At 39.1% G+C, this 24,173-nt stretch overlaps 1 protein-coding gene across 3 annotated transcripts in view; it reads left to right on the top strand.

Annotated features, from left to right (window-relative positions):
• Positions 1-20,414, top strand: part of LOC120730232 (copine-8-like) — a 90,574-nt gene extending 70,160 nt beyond the window's left edge. For 2 of the 3 annotated variants that reach the window (XM_040026474.1, XM_040026477.1), the window contains 9 exons: positions 680-736; positions 2,272-2,333; positions 2,620-2,666; positions 5,646-5,827; positions 11,292-11,419; positions 14,667-14,769; positions 15,900-15,957; positions 16,696-16,769; positions 18,240-20,414. In XM_040026474.1, coding sequence (XP_039882408.1) covers positions 680-736; positions 2,272-2,333; positions 2,620-2,666; positions 5,646-5,827; positions 11,292-11,419; positions 14,667-14,769; positions 15,900-15,957; positions 16,696-16,769; positions 18,240-18,452 — 924 coding nt within the window. In that variant the 3' untranslated portion in view covers positions 18,453-20,414. Of the gene's footprint in view, positions 1-679; positions 737-2,271; positions 2,334-2,619; positions 2,667-5,645; positions 5,828-11,291; positions 11,420-14,666; positions 14,770-15,899; positions 15,958-16,695; positions 16,770-17,089 lie in introns of all 3 variants that reach the window. The other variant, XM_040026476.1, reaches the window with a different exon arrangement.
• The last annotated feature ends 3,759 nt before the right edge of the window (positions 20,415-24,173 follow it).

Genomic DNA, 24,173 nt, shown 5'->3' with positions numbered 1-24,173 from the left:
TGAAATGGAGCATTATAGCAGGGATTATACACGGATTCTTTAATTACAGTGATTAACAGGCTGATATACAGCCATCCAGATGGAACTCACTAATATGTGTAGTGCACGCTGTTAAGCAAGTTCCCTAAAAGGCTGTGCTTCCCTGTTGTCCTCGTTGCAGTTTGCTGACTGGTGTATCAGCTGTGTTCGAGCTAAGCATAAATCACTGAAAGTTAAGAGTCAGTAAAACTATGAAGCATAATCTGGAGAATAGATGTGGGGAGAGCAGGGTGCTCTCTCCACTCTCGTGTGATGTAACTGGGGGTTATCAAATCATTTAGACCAGTGCTGTCTTCAGCTTCATCAATCCTTAGCTCAGTTTTTAATTTTCTCCAAAACAGAGAAAATCAATTGTTCCTTGAGCAGAGGACAAGTAATAGAATACAAAATGAAGTGTGTGAACATGTTCTGAAAAATGTTTGGGGAGTGTGTACACTCTGTTGGAAGCCTCTATTGGAAGCAGTGTCCTGTGGCATTTGGAATACATGAATCTGAAGAGGGAGAGTAAACAGAGCTATTTCCATCAGTAACACCCACTGCAGTGTGCTGATGGAGATTCAGACATGTTTAGTTTTAAGAAGGCATGTGTTTTAATTTATGGAATAATCTGTTTTGATGATTCAAACTGATTTCTACACAGGTGCTAAATCCAAAGAAGAAAGGGAAGAAGAAGAAAAAGTACCAAAACTCAGGAACGGTATGCTGTTATTGTTACTCAAGTTGTCCTAATATGTTGTCTGAACTTTCATGCCATGTACCGATACAAAAGTAATGCCATATAAATTCTGTACTTCCAATGTTCCCTAAAACCTTTCTTCTGCAATATCATAACAGTGCCATCCTCATTTTTATGTGCGTGAAGCATCTGATGTTTACTGTTATCATCGCTAAACTTAAGGATTAAAGTGCCTTATCAAAAATGGATTTTTTTTTTTATTGGTGAGATGTATAGAGGATTTTATCTCAGGTTATTTTCTCAAATATCCCCCTCAATGTTCAGAAATGTTTGGTTTGTTTTTTCATATTTTCCTTACAGTGGTGCAAACGTCATATTAACAGTCCATTAAGAATCGGCTTACATCCACTGTTTTCAAGGTCAACTTAATATTTTATTAGTTAAAAAAGCCTTATAACTTAAAAAGTGTAATTTTTACAAGTGTATTGTCCTCATATGGAATGTACTGGATAACAATTTTAAAATATTTCACATTTGACCTCTGACCTCTCCTTCAAGGTCTAAGTCTATATAATGATACTATATATATGGTTGAACTATTTCTTACTGCCATTGTTTGTTTTGACAAAACATTGGCATATAGAGAATTATATAATGATATATACTGATCCTAAATATCACATTACTTGGACTTCTTTCTTTCTTCTTCAAGGTCAAACATGTAAAACTCATAAAATGTCTTTTATGTTTAAAACTACATTTAAAATTCTGCTGACTTTGTTTTTGTTACCAACATGTAGGAAATGCTGCTGGTTTATGTGGACTCTAAATATCACATTATAGTTTACATTAAAATATCATATCATATTTGACCTCTGACCTCACTCTAACATTTCACATCTGTCTTTGTTTCAAGTTGACCAAAATTACATTATTTTTACTGAACTACAAGAACAAAGAAAATAAAATCGACATATAGAAAATACAAGACAGTTTCCTTAAAAGTAAATACTGCCTTGAGAACAAGCTGCCTTGGTGGGGTTTTTCGCTCTCAGCACTTCTTGATTCTCCTTTATGGTTTTACCTTAATTCTGGCATCTCGACACACACCTTGTCATCTGTACCATGAGCTGAAAAAGTTCTGAGCCACCTGCACTTTGCTTCTATGGGAGCTGCTTGACATGAAGCTCCCAGTGCAGAATTTTTGTGGTGATGTTACATGCTCATCTGGGTTCAAAAGAGAAACCCCCCCCCCCCACACACACACGCAGATAAAAAAAATCCTAATCTGGTTTATTTTCTCTATGTCATCTCTGCATGTGTTGGTGTGTTTAGTCTTATTTAGTCTTAGCTTAATAAAATACTATTAGAATTATAAAATAGCATAAAAACCACAGTGGAGCAAAACAAAGAAAAGATCACAGCCCTAAAAAATAAATGTTAGAAACATTTGATCAGTGGTGTAAAAATGTCTCATCAGAGAATCAGGCGCTACAGTGACAGATTCACACTGCACAAGTACTTCCTGTCTAATTGGCGCACATGTCTGCCTGCAGGTCACTCTGCTGTCCTGCCTGGTGGACACTGAGCTGTCTTTCCTGGACTACATCAGAGGCGGGTAAGGTCACAATAATTGAGAGCATACAGTACTCAATTAGGCAGCAACATTAATGTCATCATTAAATTCTGAATGGCCTGGAGTTAGCAGTGTAGACGCAGCAGAGAGGACTGCCGCTGCCTTTTATCTCCCACTTCCAAAATGAAGACAGACAGCTGCCGATAACCTGCTGCTTAATTGCTCATGCTGCGTGCTTTGAAACATGCTATCATATAATCTGGCTCGATTGATGGCTCTCTGTTTCTCCTCATGTGACTTATTTATTCTGTTCTTTTATTTCTTGTAGGACTCAGATTAATTTCACAGTGGCAATTGATTTCACAGCATCAAATGGTGAGTGTTTTAAAGCTCTGCCCACATATTATTGAAATCTCTTTAGTGTAGTGTATCAACAGATAAAATGTTGCAGGCTAACGATCAGATCTTTATATGATTTGAACCTTTAAGAGACTGCTTATCCGCTCATTTGATGGCTCTTCACCCCTTAACTTGACTAAGAAGATAGAACAGCTGAAAGCTGGATAATTATTAGAACGCTATCTGTTGCTCTAAATCTCTGAGCTCAGCTTGATTTTACTTGTTAGCCAAAAGTTTCTGCCTCTCTGGAGAACGAAAGCCATTACTCCCACATTTTGCCCAAATTTATTTTCAGTTTAGATTGTTGTGTTCATGTAGTGGCGGTTTATAAAACCCACAGGAAAACCACAATGCATTTATCAGAACAACTTAACGTCAGACAAACAAAATGAGCTATTCTGCACGGATGACTTTGTCAGGGATGAGTAATGTTCTCATTTCAGCAAAAGATGATTAAGTGAGTCAATATATGTTATACAATTTTAGAGACTTCTTTCTGCCACAAGAGATATTAATGAGTTTCTGTGCTGCCATCAAAGCAGCTCCCACACTGTAAAATAATAGTGGTGTGATGCATCTATTTATAATGTATGCATATTATCTTCATTAGTTTTTCTTTGATCCTATTTGTAAAACAGGTTGTTCCAGACTGTTACAACTGTCTCATTTCTTTAATAATGTTGCGCAAACAAAGCCGTAGGCTACAAGTTTTCTCAAACCCAAAGCCAACGCTGAACTCATTTCAAATGAATATTATTATTGTGACCCAAATCTAACACACCATGTCCGTCTGGGCCACAGAGCACCCTTGGTTTTCTAATTATTATTATTATTATTATTATCATTATTATTATTATCTGGCAGATGTGTCACTGCATAGTCCTGTAAGGGGTGCAAGATTTATAGTATGAGTGACCTCCTCGCCGCCACAGCTTCCAAATACTGTCGGTTATTTGGATTCATGCTCACATACACCATCCTGCTGTTGCAAATGTTAGATGGAGAACCACCTCAATGTGCATTAATCTGAAGCTGAAAGGGGCCTAGAATAGGTCCTCTAGTACAGCGCTCCCCAACCTTTTTTGCGCCACGGACCGGTTTATGCCCGACAATATTTTCACAGACCGGCCTTTAAGGTGTCGCGGATAAATACAACAAAATAAAACTAGTACCGGTACGATTTATTCAGGAAAACCGAGTTAACGATAAAAACGATAACAAAATAACGCTGAAAACCGATAAAAACCCTGAAAACCACACATTTCACACCTGAGCCTCAACTCTCGCGGCCCGGTACCAAACGACTCACGGACCGGTACCGGTCCGAGGCCCGGGGATTGGGGACCGCTGCTCTAGTACAGTCTTCACTCTACTTTTTAGCGCAGCTTCAACAACATTAATATAACTGGCTCACTGGTGTAAGGCTGTTATTTAGTCTTAAATTTGCATTTATCAGTATTCTCAGTTTTTCAAATTTCACTCTGTAATGGTGACAGTCGTTCAAAAAGCAAGCCTCGCGTCACATACGCTGTCTTGGTAACACATTCAAGCAGTTATTTGGACAATTCTTTCAAAGCCCGCAAGAAAATGAATAAGGGAGGACTGTAGTTGTGACAGTTGGAACATAACTGAAATAAAGATTAGCTTCAGGACTTTGGTAATGTCCACAAAAAGATTTTGTACAAAGGCCAGAAATGCCATGAAACAAAAAAGATTTGACAAAAACCTTCACCATGATAGTGAGCAGCATAACAAACTCTTGTGAACGTATGTTATGTGCACACGTTAGTGCAGCAACACATGCTAAATGTTAGCATCTGCTTTGGTCCTCATAGTGTAACGTGCTAGTATGCTAACATTTCTTAATTAGCACTTAATACAAATATACTTTTACATTTGCAAATGTAAAAGTATATTTGTACAAACGTTTACATTTGTTTGGTAATATATCAAAGTACAGAATAAATTAAACTGCATGGGAAGCAACAGTGTCTTGAATTATATCCGTGAATTATATGATAATCAGTTACTAAGAAACACGATTGGCTCTCATGTTTCCTGTTTTGCCCGCTAATTGGGTCTTTATGTGCAGGTGGGAAAGGCCACTGTCTTTATCCTCATCCTGAGTGCTGTTGCTTCTTTTATAATATCTGTGATCTGTTCTCAAGGCTGTTAAATTCTACCCAGTCCATAGAGCCTAAGGTTTTTCATTTTAGCCTTACAGTTTTGTAGCTGCTTATGATTAAATTCAGTAATGTTTGCTTCAGGTTGAAAGAGCCAATAGTTTAAGAGTTCATTACTGAACTATTTAAAAATAGATCTATGTGGTAAATAAATGAATCCAAACTGCCTGACAGGGTCCATAAGTTACGAGCTAATTTGAGAAAATGTAAATATTTTTGGTTTTGATGTTCACATTATAACAAAAATCAAATAACACATGATTTTGGTCTTTGCTCTCGTCGTTATATTAACTTTTCTTTCATGTAGCTATTCTTAAATAAATAGGACACAATTTACGATGGGCTTTATTTAATACCAGTTTTGCCATTATTGGGTTTGATTATTTAATTGTCAGGAGTGGCTTTTGAAATTTATACACAAGAATATTGTCAGTTTTTGCTTATTTCATTAGTTTGTGCAAATTGGAATAAAGCTCTGAAGGATCGGCTCAATATCTTGTAAGTTTAAAATGACTACAGTACGTTTCATGTTGCCTATCTATCCTGTAATATTTGGGGAAATTGTATGACCCACTGAGGTGTGAGGCAGCCACTGAGATTGTTTCTTCCTCCAGTGCAGCTGTGCCTTGCAGAAATGTCTGCCTGCAATTTAACCCCTTTCACCTTCTCTCCTCCTTTTTATTTCATAATGACTCACAGCCCAGGGGGAGCAGGCATAATTACAGTGTGATGCTGATGTGTGTTTTATTTTGTTGAACCATTCGGGTCCCAGGCAACCCATCCCAGCCCACCTCACTCCATTACATGAGCCCTTACCAGCTAAATGACTATGCCATGGCACTGCGGGCTATCGGTGAGATCATCCAGGACTACGACAGCGACAAGATGTTTCCCGCGCTGGGTTTTGGTGCCAAGCTTCCCCCAGATGGACGGGTCTCACATGAGTTTGCCCTGGTGAGGACATCGTTTTTTTCTTCATATCCAGCCATCCATTTGTCCAGATACATACATGAAAAAAAAAGCTTTGCTCCATTTTTTCTTCTGTATTATGTTTAGGCACATACAGTCTAAACCTGGATTAAACATGCAAACGTTATGTTGTTTCTTCCAAGTAAGATGTTGAAAAATGATGACGGGTTGACTGACAGTATATTGTTTACTTCTTGTTTGCTTAATAATTGACACGGGAAATTATTGGATTCCAAGTTCCATTTGAGTAACGTTTTAAGGTTTTAGTCTTAACACTGCAAAACCTTTCTTTAGGCAGTAATGAAACTTTAAATAATAAAGTGAAACAAGGATCTAAGCCTCTATTACCAACTCTTTAAAGCTGTGCATAGACATGGCCTCGGTTTGAGCTAAAGTTAACATGTCTGCTTGTTCAAAATGACACGTGTCATGCTAAATGTTAGCATCTGCTTTGGTCCTCACAGTGTAACGTGCTAGTATGCTAACATTTCTTAATTAGCACTTAACACAAATATACTTTTATGTTTGCTATTTGGTAATATATCAAAGTACAGGATAAATTAAATTGCATGGGAAGCAACAGTGTCTTTAATATTAGTGCCAGTCCATCTGTGAATTATATGATAATCAGTTACTAAGAAACTTGACCTGACAAGGTGAGGAACCGTCAAAGAGCGTGGTTTCATCCTCTGGAAATCATGTCATTTTTGTAGTCTGTTGGATCTGACACTGGGCAAGAAGTGAGGCATTCGCTGGAGATGTTTTCAGTCCTTCACAAAGCCACAATTCATCTGATAATTAAATCTTGTGTTATGTGAGATTCCAACCAAACAATGTTTTTGACCAAAGGAAATAAAGCCTTGCTTTGTGACGGGTCTTGTGAAATTCAGTGCTGATTTGATGAACATCATTAGAACTGGCAGAATAAAAGATTTGGCCTGTCCTCAAACTGCTGTTGAATACGGCTGCGAAAGCAAATCTTTTCATATCTTTGGTGCCAGCTGGAGGAGTCTGTCAGTCACACTGAGACCACAAGAAAACTAAAGCGACATCTAAAACATAACGTAATACTGCATGCAAGTTAAAAAAGAAAACTTTTTGAAAATCCAACTAAAAACACTTTCAAACAGGCACTTTCTTACATACTTGGTGTTACAGTGAACAAATATATTGGTGGGTGGTCAGTGCTGCTGTCCAAAAACGTGTACACAGCATCCAAACTGCCTGCGCACTGTGGAGATAGAAGCCAAAAGAGCCAAGTGAGTTTGTTTTTAGGTGTGATAACATGCCAAGTTTATTTTTTTTATTATTTGTATAAGGCCACTGTTAGTCATACAAGAGTGACAAAGTATTTTAACTGTAGTTTAATTTCTTTGTATCAATCTTTTTTCTGTTGAAAATGGGCAGATTGTAGGCTGCATTTTATTTTATTAAACCAAAGACAGTAAATCAGTTAATTTGCACTATGTCTAGTTAGTGTCATGGCTGTGTGAAGGCAGGCAGGCAGGCAGGCAGGCAAGGCAGGCAGGCAGGCAGGCAGGCAGGCAGGCAGGCAGGCAGGCAGGCAGGCAGGCAGGCAGGCAGGCTGGCTGGCTGGCTGAACGTGAGGGTGAGTAGACGTTAACGATGCGACACTGACACAAAGACACACTGGGCTTAAATACATTGAGGGAGTCATCAAGGAATTAGAGACAGAAGGGGAACACAGCTGGGAGGAATAAGACCTAACGAGACAGGGAGAGCAAAGCTGGAACTCTGACATCAGACAGGAACAAGAACCTTCAAAGTAAAACAGGAAACAAAACACACTTTACTAAGACACGGACTGGACAGAGACAGACTTGACACTGACCAAAACCTACTAAATAATAATCATAATCAAAACAGTATCACTGATCAATCAGAACATAAATCATAATCTAGAAAAACACCAAAATACGAGAAACCGAAAGCTGGGTCAACATGACCCAGAACCGTGACAGTCAGCTTCTAAGGACCATTTTTAGTTTTATACCATCAACATTATGAAATTTGGTAACGTTAAGACTTTTTTGAACTGTAACTGTGGTGCAGTGACTAGCACTGTCAGTTCACAGCATGAAGATTTTGGTTGGTTCTTGGTTCATGAATTACCTCATGAATCTCCTCCAGTTAGGTTCAGTGGTGATTCCTTATTGGCTGCAGTTGTGCATGTCTGGGTGTCTGCCTCTGTGTTAGCACTGCGATGGACTGATGATCTGTCAGTGTCAGCTGGGAAAGGTTCAAGTCTGGAATTGATGGATGTAACTTTTGCACTTTTTTCCCAGACCCTCTCATTTGTATTGTAGTCGCTGAAGGTGCAGTCAGTAATTTTTTGAGATTTCTTTTTTTAAAGGATTCTAATAAATTTACATCGATTTGTGTGTAATTGTGTCTAGGAAATTGGTACCTTCTCATAAACCTATGATTAATTCATTAAAATGGATTGGAGCAGGTTTGTACTTTGTAGAAGCTGCCATATCCCTCCACCGTGTATAAATACAGTCGGCAGGAAGAACTTCTACTTTCTGACTAATTGTGTTTTATGTACGTGGCTATAGAATGGCTCCATAAACAAAACAAGGCAGAGGAGAAGAGAGGCTGTAGGAGTTTGCGTGCTGACATTTCAATTTGTGCCTGCACCTTCAGACTAAAGATATAAAGTATCATAGCTCTGTTTTACCTTTGGAGAAGGAGTCCCTCTCACTAAAGAAATTAAATTGCAAAAAATAAGAAAATGCCAGTGGTATCTAAAAAATATAGTATCCTCTTCCTCCTCACATCAAGCCTCATCTCCTAAACTGAAGTCAGGGCTCTAACAGCGTGCATAAGTTTATTCCACGATATTGTCAGCAGATTAGACATGTGACCTGAACAGCTAAAAAAGAGCTGACTAAACAACAACAGCTGGTTGTAAGCTAACATTGCTCTCGCTAATGTTATAGTCAAGTGTCCTAAAAATCATACTTTCCCTCTGATAAAGAGTTTGATTACATTCTCACAGCATATGAGCATCTTACTGACAGAAAACTTCAGCATGTTCTCAGCAACTCATTTTAGCTTTGCTGTAATCGGACAGAGGTGAGCTTCTCAGACTCATTGATCTGTATCTGACTCCTTCCACAAAGTTTTACAGCCTTTTCCCGAGTAAATACGCTTCTCACCCAGCATTGACAGCTGAGGTATACAGTGGGCTGACAACAAGGTAATGCACTCAAATGGGTAGGGGCATTCTACTGACATGCAGCAGTGAAGATTTGACCTACTGTAGCTTTAAACTTAGGGTTGAGATCCCACATTGTTCATATTGAGTAGAAATAGTTGTGCTTTTGACTGTTCATCTCTCCTTATTCCACTCATCCATTTGTCTATACCACTCTGCCAGTGTCAAGTGCTCTAGGGCTGTAGACATCCTGACCATTACTCAAGCAGCACATAATCTCTTCTTGGTCGACTCTCACCTCCAGATGTTGCTCCAGAGGCATTTACAGCCATTACAGCTGCTCAGCATCGGTTACTCCCTAAAGGCACATATGCATTAATTTAACGATTGAGGATCTGACTGAGTCAGCTCTTAAAGAGGAAGGCTACAGCTGTGTAGCCACAGTGGGAGAAGGCCACCACTGAATCTGACGTTAATTATGCAAGCTCCATTTACAAAACAATGGAGTCTCATGTGCACTGTTCGTACTCATGGGTAGCCAAGCAGAGTTAGTGATGATGGTTTCTTACTCAGATAATTGAAAGCCTAAAACATATGGGTATTTTAAATAATGCATTGTTTCTTTTTTTGCGACTTTCTTTTGGGCCTCCAAAAGCAGTCAACCAGGCACAGATTTAATATTTTAATATTACAGATGTGGGAGACACAGAGGAAGAAGCCAGAGGATGGGCTTATGTCAGAGTCTAATACAAATTATCATCATGTTTGATCTTTTTATAACCAACACTGTAGCTCCAACATGCCTGAGGATACCATTTACCGAACTGATGCAAAAGAAGGATTAAAGCGTTCCTTAAACTATGTAATTTATAAGTCTAGCTGAGATTCTGCATCCTTAAAAGATCTTTTACACTTGGTGTTAATATTGGAGTATTATCGATGTTTTGGCCCCGGGGTGACCACTTTTCACGTCTCTCAATATGCTAACAGGGAATCCTGTTGTTTGACACTTTGCATCCGAACATGTTCGTTATGATAATTAATTATAACTCTGTCCCAGTCCAGGGAGATCAAATTTAATACAACTTTATATTTTGTTTCCCTGCAGCATGGTGATGTTTTTATTATTCCTTTTAGCAATAAGGAAGTGTCTTCAAATATCAAAACACTTTGCAATATGATTTCATTTAGTTTAATGCCTGATGTTAGATACATGCTACAATCGAGACACCGAGTGCCTTTGAATAAACATTGAGATCAAATCAGTGAAGGTGACAGGATGTGTAAACGTTTAGCCTATGGTGCTGTGAACATATCAACACATATCAACGAAATATATGTCAATATAATCTGTAATTAATTTTGGGCATTTAACATTTGATGTTCCTGTAAACGCAGGTTTACAAATCGCCCGTTAAATTGCATCTCTTTTTGTTTTTATCCTCCTACTCTTGATCCTTAGTGCAGTTCCTTAAGATCCCTTCCTCCTTTAATGTTTTTCTGAATGACTTCCTGTCTTACAAAGGAGGTCTGAACATCAGGTGGATGGGGCTTACAGCCAGAGTTGTGTTACTTTGATTAACATGTTAAGAAAATCTACTTTTTGACATCATCGAGAGCTAAGTGTAGAAAGAACTGTCTGAAAGTGAGAATTTAGAGAACCTGCTGAGTTTTAATTGGTATCATTTTTGCTACATTTGGCATTTTTTGCAATTTATTTATTCAGGTTTTCAGGGGGAAAAAATCTAATGGTTTAGAGGTCTCAAAAACTCACAGACTCCTGTATCAAAAACAGTACACTTTGCGTTACAGGGATAACACAAAATTGACATTGACATAGAGGCGAGACACACTGTTCAGGTTGCTGTCAGGCAAGAAAGCTAATACACAGAGAGAGAGAGAAACCTGTTCATCCACAATTTAGAATCACAAATTAACCTCACGTGTCTGTCTTTGGACTGTGGGAGGATACGGGAGCATCTGGAGAGCACCCACAAAGAGAACATGCAAACCCTGCAGACAATCCCCAGGCAGGTTCAAACCTAAATCTTCTTGCTGTGACACAGTAGCACTATCCACTGCACTGCCAACTGTCTTAAATATGTTAAGTAGAAATTTAAGGCTCTTTTTTGCTGTGACAAGATGACTTAGACTGCATATTTGATTTTTTTTATTAGTGACTCTAAAATCTTCCAAGGGCCTTTTGTGCAGATGAAATATCTGAATGTCTTATTGTTAACTCATTCACATCTTTGTGTTTTTGTGCAGAATGGTAATCCACAGAACCCATACTGCACTGGTATTGAGGGTGTGATGGAGGCCTATTACCAGAGTCTCAAGAGTGTACGTCTTTATGGACCCACCCACTTCTCCCCTGTTATTAACCATGTGGCCAGGTACGTCCATTATAAATACACCGAGGGATGTGAAACATGTGGTCTGACACGTGTAAATGTCATTAAGCACCATGTCACCAAGAATTGTGCAGCTCAGCAGGAAAGATTCCTAAAAGATTAATCAGCCTTGGTGAAGTTACAGCTTTAAGTGGAGGGAAAAGATGGGGATAAATGTGCTAACAGCACCATCACCTGAGAGGAATCAATACCTGCTGTGGTGGTTTGAACATGCAAAGTGGTCATCACAGTGCTTTCAGCAGAAGTCTGCTTCTAGCCTGCACAGATGATAAAATAAAAAATAATTGAAATCAACTTCGAAGTTCTGCATCTTCATGTTGTCAAAAGTTTATACAAGGCTCAGCATCACTTCTAATTTCATGATGGTCGGCTCATTCCATCATTCTGAAATAAACACGGGCATACCACTACTACTATTGCTACTCAGTTGTTAAAACATATATAATGAGTGCTGTAAAAATTTTAGGTTCTAATACTTTTCTGGATATATCTTTTTGAAAAATGGTTCATCAACCCTCTTTACGGCTATTCTTTTGCACATTGAAATCTGCGTCAGACTATCAAAGATAAAAGCCTGAATATGTTATTGGTCATTGCCACCATCAAAATGAATCAGGATCTGTAATTTGGTAAAGATACAAAAAATGAAGAAAAACATTCACGCTCTTACTGTAAAGTCATGTAAAGACAAATATTTGAGCATATAAAGTTTTTGATTAGTATTCAGAATGATTGAAATTTACAGAAAAGCTTGAATTTAATTTATTTTTTTCAAATTTTAATTGCCCGATAAATCTTTTAATGTATAACTATAATTATCGTATAGAGTAGTTTCCTTTCTTTTTCCAAAAAGCCATCGATTGAATCATTTACTGAATCCAAAGATTAGACTTAAAGTTCTTAAACTGTTCTTTTGAACATAGTTTTAAAATAACATTTATAAGCTCAGTGCATACAGGATTATGATTGCTGGCGCCACTGCTGTGAATAACAGGAAATGTCACACCTCCTACCGCTTCACAGATATACAATAGATAAATCCCTTTCTGGCCATCCTAAGAGCCATAAATAGAAAATTCCCTATGCTCCAGTGCTTCAGTGTTAAAGAGTTCGAAACCAGATCAGCGTGAGACATACCAAGTTGACTTTTCACTGGATCAGCAAATATGCTCTTATAAAGGTTTTTCAAATATTTAAAACAAGTAATACCTTTAGCAGATACTGAAAGAAGCTGTCAGCTGCACTTACTCAATTCACACAAAAAATCACCGATAGAAAGTTATGTGCTGTTTCCTAGTTCTGTGTCTTCCAACTCCCACCTGACATCCCCTATTGCCAGATCTTGTCTCATGATCCTCAAGATTGACTGTAACAAGCACTTTCCCCCCCCTTTCATCATCGGCTTTCAAATCCCATCTCTGCGAGCGTCGTCCGCCCACTCAGCCTGAGAATAGATGCATTGTTCACTGCTCACTTGTGTGGAGCATCTGACTGAAATCCAGGAAGATGGCGCTTAGAAACAGTGGCATCAAGTCACGTCAAATCACTAATTGCTTGACTGTTTTCACCTAAGAGTGTTGTTTAATATATGGTCTCAAAATGCCATGGCACATCACTTCAAAAGTTTTGGTTCATATAACGAAAACCTCTGCAGGCATTGGCTGAATCCATCATATTTAACAGTATTTTTTAACTGTTATGAAGTCAATGTAATAAACTTGTTCTGCATGAAACTATATTTCAAAGTATTTATCTTTGTATATTAATTGGGTCTCTATATTAACTTTTAATGCTGCAAGTAACATGTTATACGCTATAATAATCACATACTAATAAGCATTAGTAAGGCATTAGTGTTTACTTAATCATTTATAAAGCATTACTCCTCCTTAGTATGTAATTAAATACAGATATAAATGTGTATTCTTTAATATATATTATCATTGTTTGTGAATGTGTTAATAAAAGTTTAATAAATACTTTTCATTGAAATGTAATATTTAGAAATGTTGTGATTACAAAAAACGTTGGAAAAAAGTCTGGCTTTCATTGAGAATAGGTGTGAAATACTTGAATGAAAACCAGTTTTTGTGCGCTTTGTGTGTTAAATACCCCAAACCTCGAACTAATTAGTGTAGCCATGCCCTTCAAATATGCCTATTTCACTTTTTACGTAATTTTTTGGGCCTGGCAACTACACGCAGCTGTAATTGGTCCAGTTGTCTTCCATAAAATAAGATTATAATTTTATTGATCTCTGAGGGATAATAACCTAATATGAGATTTTATCTAATAAGGTGATTGCTGAGGGCAATGTGTGGGGCTTGAGACAGGGGGATTTTAAAGGGCTGCTCCAGCAAGTTAATATTGTGCTCTCATAAAATTGGATCTTCCATAAACTTGCTCCCTCTGACACATAAACTGGTAAGTGCAGTACATATTAAGACTTTAATCAGCTTCAGATGAAAAAAATGCTAATGAAATACCAACAGGATTAAAAATAAAGAAATAAAGTTTGTTAATGATGGAAGTGCATTTTTTCATCTTGCAGTTACAGTTAGGATGCCATGCCGGCAGCCTCGCCTCTGTCAGTGCGCCCCAGGGTGGCTGTGGCTACAATGTAGCTTACCATCACCAGTGTGTGAATGTGTGTGTGAATGTGTGGATGACTGGATATGTAAATCGCTTTGGGGTCCTTAGGGACTAGTAAAGCGCTATACAAATACAGGCCATTTACCATGGTGAAATGCTATGTTATTAGCTTATGCTAGTTAGCTTGGTTATGTAAGAAGCATTGTCCATAAACTGTATAGGTTTATTCTCCGAAACTGAAGCAGGACATAGCAAGCCATTTATGAGACTCCAGTTTAGTGGCTACAATTAACAGAGGTGAGGCTGGAATAGTATTAACTAGACTCTGTGTTGGCATACCTGTTAAAATGGCCATGCCCCTAACTTTCAGGCCTACTAGGATTCAAATGGTACTAAAAAGTAAATGCAGTTACATGCAGTTGTTATAAAGGGTGACATGATTCAAACATCATGGTTTCAACTTGGTGACTTTAACAGAGAAGCTTTTGGAGACGACCTCATGTGGAAATTATAGGAACTGCAGTTTGTGGCGCTTTGACTTTCACTTCATTTTTCCACCCAGAAGTTGCTTTTTGGGGCAGTTTTTTGTCATTTTTGGATCGCCTGACCTCTGACACATCATCTCTTTGCGCACCAGGTATGCCTCGGCAGTGACAGACGGCTCACAGTACTTCATCCTGCTCATCATCTCTGATGGCGTGATCACAGACATGGCGCAGACCAAGGAGTCCATAGTAAATGTACAGTAGCACTTCACATTTAACCTCTGGTCTATGTATATTTTAAAATGTTTTCAACTTATTTAAACTGGTAAGCACACAGTGGGTTACTAAACGTGATCTACTGTAGCAGTCCGTGAAATGTGTGCTTATAATCGTTCAGTTAATTTACTGTAGAACTCACAAGGAACCCTGAAGGTATGATTAAAACCCCAATAGAGGCCTAATAAACTAACAAACATCTAATATGAAAGCGAGAGGGCGAAAAGCAGTGCAGCTGCTATCTTTGCCTCTTCGCTCTCTCTTTGTCTCTCATCTTTACTAATGAGGGAAGTAATGGAAGAGAGGGTCAGTCTGGTCACCACAACGTCCCTTACCCCCCCCCCCCCCCCCCCACGCTGCTATGTTCAGCTCTAATAACTCTGCTTTCTAATTAGAGTGATCAGAGTTAATGTGTGTAACGATTTTGGGCGAGCTCATATATTTGGAGCCTCGGCTGCTTGGGCTTAATGCTTCGCACGGCCTCAACGCGCATCCGCTCTCCTGCTTCTTTTTCCACTTTGCCCCCCGTGTGATGTAATGTTATTGTAAAGTGTGATTTGAGAGTAATTATTTACTAGCCCGTGGAGGATCAATGCCCTTCATATCTCAAGCAATTTGGGCGTCCATCTAATAACCCAGGAAATTATGAAACACTGAAAAAGCTTCATTCATCCTTCATCAATCCAACTGTACTTTGCTGTCCCACTCAACTAAGATTTAATAAACAATATTGCTATGCAGGCCGGGAGTTCAGCTGGAGCTCAGGGCAGAGGAAGATGTAAATGGGAGTCATTATTAAGCTGTCAAGCTTCGAGAGATTTAGGTTGCAGATGCATGAAATTAGAAACCGTAGATGTCGCCAGGCGAGGGGCTTTAGAAAACCGGCTGCGGAGTAAGGACGTAAGGCCCCGTCTGCCTTAACAATGGTATTTAATTTTTTCTATAGAGCTTCCTTTCCTTGGACTGTAACAGTTAATGTATAGTTGGTAATTTGCAGGCCTATTTCACTGGCAGCCTGCACGGTTTAAGATAGCAAATGGTGAAAAGAACGAACGCTGCTTCTTCGCCGCCTTTGATGTGGTTATTCTGTCACTTTCCACCCTTTACAGGCCTCGTCTCTGCCCATGTCTATTATAATAGTTGGGGTTGGACCAGCGGAATTCGATGGTAAGCAGGCTGAATGTGTGTCCGTGTGCAAATACGTGTGTGTTTAAAAGCATGCAGTAATCTTTTGCCCTCACCCCTCGTTCTGCTTCCTATCTTGTCTCCCACATGGTTTAGCCCTTCCTCGTGCAGCTTTTCTTTTCTTCACTCCTCCGCTTACCCTCCCCTTAATTCTCCCTCTCCTCCTTCACAGAAGCCGAGGTAAAGGGGATTTGATAAATTCTCGCTTTTCAGTCCAGCAGCACTCCTTTTTTTCCATTCTTCTTCTTCTTTATTTTAAATGCGCAAGGGCCACATCACTCTGCTGTGTTTCCTCCCTGAAACATTGGTGTTTACAATTCACAGAGCAGTCCTCTGTTAAAAAAAGAAAAGAAAAACAAGCTCACTCACGGGGAGCAATGAGCCTGCAGAGTCAACGGGATTAGCACGCATATGAAGTCAGAGTGCGCATTCGCTTTATGTCCCTGTGGTGCTCATTGCTGGCTGTGCTTACATGTATTCGGGCACGTTCCTCTTATGTGCACAGCTATGTGTAACTCACGGCCCCGTGGCTTCAGCCGTGCAAATTCTGTGTACTCCTTCCCATTTGAGACTATCAGCACTCTAAGTGTAAGCCTGTGGCATGCTAATGACGTTGGCAGGTTGAAACACAAAAACCGTGTGTCATGTTTGCTCACCGCAACGTTGACGTGGCTGTTCAAGCCTCCTGATGGGGTGTTACTGATGCGCTTCCCTCCTCAGAAATGATTGAGCTGGATGGGGACGAAGAGAGGATCTCATCCCAAGGACGATACGCGGAGAGGGACATTGTTCAGGTACAGAATACTCCCGAAGACACGGCTGACTGGCTGGAAGGCTGTTCACTCAGCAGAAAGTGTTGAGAGAAATGTGGGATTTATGATTAATGGGAAAGGGTCATTGTGCTTGACCTTCTACTGTGCTCTTGTTCTGAGTCTGCTGGTTTTTCTGTCTTCTCTCCGCTGTCTCGACCCTTATTTCTTCCTCTACGTGCAATATTTTTCTCTCTGTTTTCCTGTCTTTTGCTTTCTTTTTCATAATTTTGCATAAGCGTTTTCTGTTTTTTGTCCACATCTCATTTCCTATATTCACCTTTTCTTTGTTTCCTCTTGTTAAGGTTCAAATATTGAGGAAGGAGAGTAAAAACCACCGTGGTCCAACAAGAGCTTGGTCAAACAATTGATTTTAATGAATACACGCGTGGGAAGACCACTCTGTACGCAGACAGGGATTGATCTTCGACTTAATCAAAGCATACACAGATTTTTATAGCATCAGGGTTTGAATTAATGACGCCCCTTCATACGTCACAGATACATTTCATACATAGGTCAGATCAAAACCACAATGACTTTTAACACAGTTTAAAAGAACATTGTCTTCATCTTCATAACAGATGTTTCCTGTCAACCTTTCTGATTAGCGCTTCTTCAAAACCGCAGACAATGATTTTGCAGTGAGCGAGCGCTTCTCCAAGCCCACAATTACAAGCAAACATGATATCTCACGACCTTACGTGGCACTCTGTGTCACCTCTCACCTACTAACGCTCACAGTCAAACAGAGGCCACTGTCAACCTTTTACTAAAACTATAGATGTAATATAAATTGAATAAATGTTTTAACCAAGAATCTCTACTAAAAGCTTAATAAAAGAATATAAAAGTATAACAGACAATTTGAATACTCGAGTTACTCACATAGCCTTGTCTAACCAGCTCCTCAGAATAACCTGCAGTTAGATTCTGCTTTCGGTTTCATTTCTGCAAACGCTCTGCAAGCCTGCAGTTTCCTGCCACTCTGACTCTGTACAAAGTGGACTCAAAATCAACAGAATCAGCACATACACACTTAAGATTATAACAAGCATTCAAAAGCATTTAAGATTATAGATTCAACCCAACAGTTTAAAGTGGTTATAACTGCACCTGTAATAAAGGCTGATTGGGTACCAAGATGTTTAAACATCTGAATGCAATATCAATACTGTAAATTATATTAGTAATGCAATGGTAATGATGATTATTATTAACAATAGCAGCAAAATATCTCTCCACTCTCAATACTCTCCTCTCCTCTTTGTCTTCATTTGTCTTATCTTTACTTTTCATCTTTGTCATTTTCTTTACTATTCTCTTATTCTCAATGTCCATGTTTCCTATTCTGTACTCTCCGCCTCTTATTTCTCTTTACATTACTTATATCTGATTTCTTTATTTCCTGTTCTCTCCTTTCCTTGTGTCCTTTCCTCTCGCTTCCCCTCTCAGTTTGTTCCTTTCAGAGACTACATTGACCGACGAGGAAATCACATCCTCAGCATGGCCCGTCTGGCTAAAGAAGTGCTGGCTGAAATTCCCGACCAGTTCCTGTCCTACATGAGAACCCGGGGGATCAAACCTGGTCCCTTGCCACCTCCTTACACTCCCTGTCCACCACCAGCTATCAACCCCCTTCTCACAAGAAGGGTAAGCCGAATTTAATGGCTTCCACCCCAGTATTGGCCAGCCGGGTCTACTGTCCTCTCTTTAAGCTTCACTCTTCACTGGAAGCTCCTAAGCACATGGCAAACTTTGCCCGCGTCTCGCATGTTGCACTTTTGGGAATATTTGGCTGTGAAGGGTGATGAAGACAGCCCTGAGTGCTTCTCCTGTTTAGAAGACTGGACAAAAAGGTGTGGATTTTGAAGGGCAGTGGTGGTGGTCTGAAATCAAGGAGCTGCACCAGGAAGAGTAAACAGGAAAGAAACTCGACAGACTGAATCCAAGCTGTTCCCATTTCCACTTCCTCTGTCTAAGTCATGTCACTTGATATATAAATGTTTACAAAACTGAGGAGTGGAGTGGATCTTTTATTTTCCAGGACGAAATTTATACAAATAAATGTGAATACCTTTCAGAGTCCTATTTTTCAGCTACAGAAACAGGAGATTCTGACTTTGTACAAAAATGTTTAGGCCCCAGTGCCACACACACATATATATATATGATTTTTTTTTTTTAATAGAAATAGAGCATGTGCCAGTTTATGAAAAATAAAGCATGCACTGTTGTCCTGCACTCAGGGCTTTGTCCCTACCACACACTGCCCCACCACCACTGCCATGTTCCATCATGAACAAACCCACCGGAAATCGTTCCACGCTCCTATCGTCTGCTCCATCCACCTGCCTTGACTTGAAAGGAAGCTGTGCTCCTTGGGAGTCTGGTCAAATCAAATGCAACAGGGACTTGAACCAGCCTTACTTTTTTGTCAGAAAACATTACTGGCACAATGGGTTATGGAAACGTGGATTTCTCCAAGCCCAGAAGTCAAAAACACACATTTCACTACCGAACCTGACTGTGTTGTTACATTTCTTGTTATTTTCATGAAACAACACTGTACTTCAGAAGCATTTCTGGTTTTTGGTTTACATTTCTCTACCTCTCACATTGTTCAGTATTGCCAAAAAATATTGTTAAAAAAAACAACAAGTGTTGTAAGTGATATTTGGCAAGTCTGTGGTCCGTCACACAGTTTTACCTTTCTCACCACGTATACATAATATTTGCCAAACTGTACGTTGGGAAGTATAGCATTTTGGTTGCTATCAGATTAGATGGCTCACACCTTTGTGGTAGCAACACACTTTTGATATGAAATTGAATTTGAAAACAGGTAAAAGTGCAGATTGCTTTTCTTTTAACAACTGTCAGCATGGATCAAAGTAATGACTGTAACAACAGTGTTTGGGTCCATGTTTGTGCATCAGTATTGTAACTAAAAGTGCTAAAGTTTCATATATCTCCTTAAATTCAGACTCCACAGAAAACCCATGTTTCATCATCAAATACTCGCATCCTGAAGGCTTTAAAGGTGACAGCAGCTGCTCTTTGCTTAGATTCACAGCAGTGGTTTCAATTAACACTCTCTCTTTTTCAACATGGCTGCTAATAAGTTACATAAATTTGCTTCTTTGTTATACTTATTGTTAGCAAGAACAGTCAGCATGGCATCTAATAAAAGTTAGCTTAAAATTGGAAGGAATTTAATTTGCTTCTTTGGCTTGCTGGACTCCATATTAGCTGTAGCCACCTTAGCTGCATAGAAAGACATTGACACTACAAGAAAGTGACCCCCTTACCCTGTTTATACATTTTGGACCCCTCTGTGCTGTGAAATAGTGTCTTTGATACGTCACACTAAAATATATTCCACCTCTCATCAGTCTTCGGTTATCTTCATCAGAAAAAAAAAGGATATAGAATTTGTCTCTATTGGTAAATAAATGCCCAAAAAGCAATTGGCTGTTGTAGCAATAATAATAATATTAATAATAATGTCTGATGTACTTAAAAAATCCAACTATACCATTGGCTTAGATACAGCAAGTATTCTATATATCTATATATTGGGGCTATCGTGGCTCAAGAGTTGGGCGTTTGTCTTGTAATTCATCTTGTAATCGGAAGGTTGCTGGTTCGAGCCCCGGCTCGGACAGTCTCGGTCGTTGTGTCCTTGGGCAAGACACTTCACCTGTTGCCTACTGGTGGTGGTCAGAGGGCCCGGTGGCGCCAGTGTCCGTCAGCCTCGCGTCTGTCAGTGCGCCCCAGGGCGGCTGTGGCTACACTGTAGCTTGCCATCACCAGTGTGTGAATGGGTGGATGATTGTGTATAGTGTAAAGCGCCTTGGGGTCCTCAGGACCAAGTAAAGCGCTATACAAATACAGGCCATTTACCATATCTCTCAATAGTAACTGCACTTGTTTGCATTGTTTGATTCTGACAGACTTTTAAAAAATGTTCTACCTAATAGTAGATCTGTCCAGCCGTCCGTCCGTCCATCTGTTCAGCAATTCTCTTCCACTTGTCGTTGTCACGGTCACGGGGGGACAAACAAGTAGGTAACTGTTGCAATCTGTTGCAACTGCTGTGAATCCAAGCTAACCACAGCTGCTCTCCTTTCTAAAGAAATAAGCTACAGAACTGCTAAAGCCTATATGAATCGAGCTTAGTTTTCAGGTTATTGCACTGTCACTTTCAGATACGTTTCGGCCTTCCTGTTAATGGGTATAAGAAAGCAAAGCACAAACCATGTCCTGTTAGACAAGCATCAACCACCTTGTCCAGAGGTCCCTTTTAATCCATGTAAATGTCCAAAGAAAAGCATTTTTTTCTTTATACTTTTGAGACGTGTAGTGTAGAGTTATGTGTGTGGTAGGGCCATATTTAGTCAAGGAATAAATATAAAAGAAGGTTTACAACACTTTTTTCTAAACTCACACCTCAAAATAACGATATACTTCTTGGCTGGTGATGCTTAATGAATATGTCTGTTATATAATATGTTATGAACTGCTTGTAAATTCAGTTTCTTAGACGTTTCTACACTGTACAAAATTTCTGCCTTTTTGTGTATTGGTCAGTATAATGTATGTGTAATGCTGCTTCTTTCTGCTCATTTAAGTATGACATTTTATACCGAGGCCTGTAATCATATTTAAATCATGACTAACAGGCCTTATCAATGTTTATACGTAGGTTATTCATATTTAAATTATGAACGACAGGCCTGTATTTTTTATAAGCAAACTGTTAGATAGTGATGCGTGTTTAATGTGTGCAAGACATTTAAAAGCTAATGATCAAATCCACTCCGTAGCAACGTTTTTCTGCCAAATCTGAAATACTGTTAAGTGTAGCATCTCATCCCAGGATAAAAACGCTTATTCGGTTTGACTGAATAGGGTCCCTCCACGTGGAGGGGAGAGGTGACGGGATGGCGGGGACCCCGTACAACAGTCGGGATGTTGAATTGCAAAATGTAGCACTAGTTTCAAGACTGGAGCAACGTCAGCCTGAACCAGATAAGACCAGATCAGGCAGGAACAGTCTTTTTATAAGTACATGTAAATATACAGTATAATCTGTATATATTGTGCGTACGTTTTCTGGAGAGTTGACTTGCAGCAAACTGCCGGCACTCTGTGACTCTCTTCCTGAAACACAAGGCATGGCCTTTTTATTTATTTATCAAGACAAGATGTGAGCTTCATCTCACGCCCACTCTCTCGTATATACTGTACATCCAGTACATGTATTTGTGTATGAAACATGCATGACACTTACATAACAGTGAGGGTTGTATAAAGATTAAGGGTTTCCTTCTCTTCCTCCTTCTTCTTGTTTCTGTTTTGAAATGCAGCTTGTGTTTTGTTTTATTTTTCAAGAATTTGTGGGCAACTCTTAAAAAATCTAAATCTGGATCTTATTAAAAATCTGCACATGATAGAGAATAATTTTACCAATTTATTTTCTTTTAGTATCAGTGCAGAAATCCTCAGAAATGCCCAACTGGCAGAGCTAAAGATCATTTAAAAATGGCTCAGGTTCCTACTAAAAGTGTTAGCATGGGAAGCATGGTTGACATTTTCACTAATTAAACAAATGGGAGAAAAATGACCAAATGCCTCATCTCTTGCCTGTTAATTCAGCATATTCATATGTAGATATTACCATTTGCTATGCTCTGACCCTTGTACTCTGTGCGCCCATTGAGCTTTCTGGTCTCGTACAGCACAATATACAATGATAACTATGGGAGGTGTAGTGCTTTTTTTGTTTGTTTGTCCCTAACAATCAGCCTCTGATTTTAGTGAAAAGTAAATGTAACTTGACTTCTCTTTCATTACACAATCTTATAAAAGGGCCATAAATATATGAAGTTTATATAGTTTGTATAGTTTCAGTTAGAGGGGAACCTGTTTTATTAAGTCCATATTTTAATCTTGGACTCTATTAAAGTAGGATTTTTCTTTGTGTGAAAGCAGCTTCGAAGTCACAGCTAAAAACCTTGTTTATCCTCGGTCAGAAAGAAACCTTTTTTTTTAGCACACTTAACTATGCCTTTAACACATTTTTCTACTAACTGGCTGCACCTCACAAAAACAAGTTTTGAACAACAGTCGGGCAGAACCTTTTCAAAGCCAGAGCTGCATAGCTGGTTATGTTATGGATAAGAGCTGAGCTCATACGGGTTATTTGCTCATTTACGTATTATTTCCACCTTTGTAAAAGTATAATAGGTACCATTTAAAATGAACTCTTGGTCAATGGGTGTGACAGGATGTATAGAAATCTTAAATAGCAGCAGTTCCAGATTACAGTGCTACTCTCACCCTTGCTTCAGCAAGGGTGAGAGTAGCACTGGGAAGAAACTCTAAAGTTGTCAAACTACAGAGTGGTTAGTTGATTTTTCTTTTCTTTTTTTGTTTTTACTGACAAAAATGTTTTATGCATCGTACGTAGGTGAGCATTCAACAGTGTCTTAAACTCAAGAAATTCCATTAATTCCATAAGTCCTCAAGAATAAAATATCACATTCTACAACTAAATGACTTTAACACTATCCCATGTGAGATTATGTAGATCGTTTCTTTGGGATACATAGGTTTGCCCTCAAGAAGAAGACTTCAGAAATCACTGATTCTGTGAGGCTGTGTCAGTGTAGGAGTAACAATCAAAAGCATTTATTGTGTAGGACAGAAAAAAAATCACTGCTGGTAAACAAACCAGCTTTAATGAAGTAGGCTTACACCTCGCTGCCTCCCACTGCTCATCGTCGCATCCACGTCACTCTGCTAAAGCAGCAGCATGTCAGCATGCCAGGCCACATGAACGCCCATGTGATCTGCACAAATAACATGAACTCTGTTTGCTGTAAATTATCTTGATAAAGTGGTTTAACTGAATGCTTGTGATGAATATCCTGTTTTATCCTGATGTTTTTTATAGCATGGATTAAAACTGCATGTCTGCAACTTTTTTTTTTCTCTATCAGACATGCACCTGTGAGGTTAAAGGAAAAATTGTACTGTGACATCTTTGTGCGTTACTTCAGAATATTTAAGAAAACATTTTTGCCTTAAAAATGTCAATTGATTAGTCTTGGAAATGTGCAATGCCTTCAGACGTTTCCTTCTTCTTCTCTGATTACTTTTCTTTTCTTCTCTTTCTTTTAGTTTTATCTGTCAGTACATTGATGCACGGCCACTTCTCTGTCAGACTCGTCTCGGCATTGTTCACTCAGAGTCAGTGGTTGAAGTGATGTGAATAACAGGGTGTATGATCCAAACAGAAAAAAACAAAACTAGACGAAAAACAAAAAAATGGTCTGTCTCGCTGAGAGGACAGAATCATTGGGCTGGGGATAGTGCTGTGTG

This window comes from Simochromis diagramma, unplaced genomic scaffold (assembly GCF_900408965.1).
Source record: "Simochromis diagramma unplaced genomic scaffold, fSimDia1.1 OVJJ01000293.1, whole genome shotgun sequence".
NCBI classification, from domain to species: domain Eukaryota; kingdom Metazoa; phylum Chordata; class Actinopteri; order Cichliformes; family Cichlidae; genus Simochromis; species Simochromis diagramma.
This window is presented reverse-complemented; position numbering and strand designations above follow the sequence as displayed.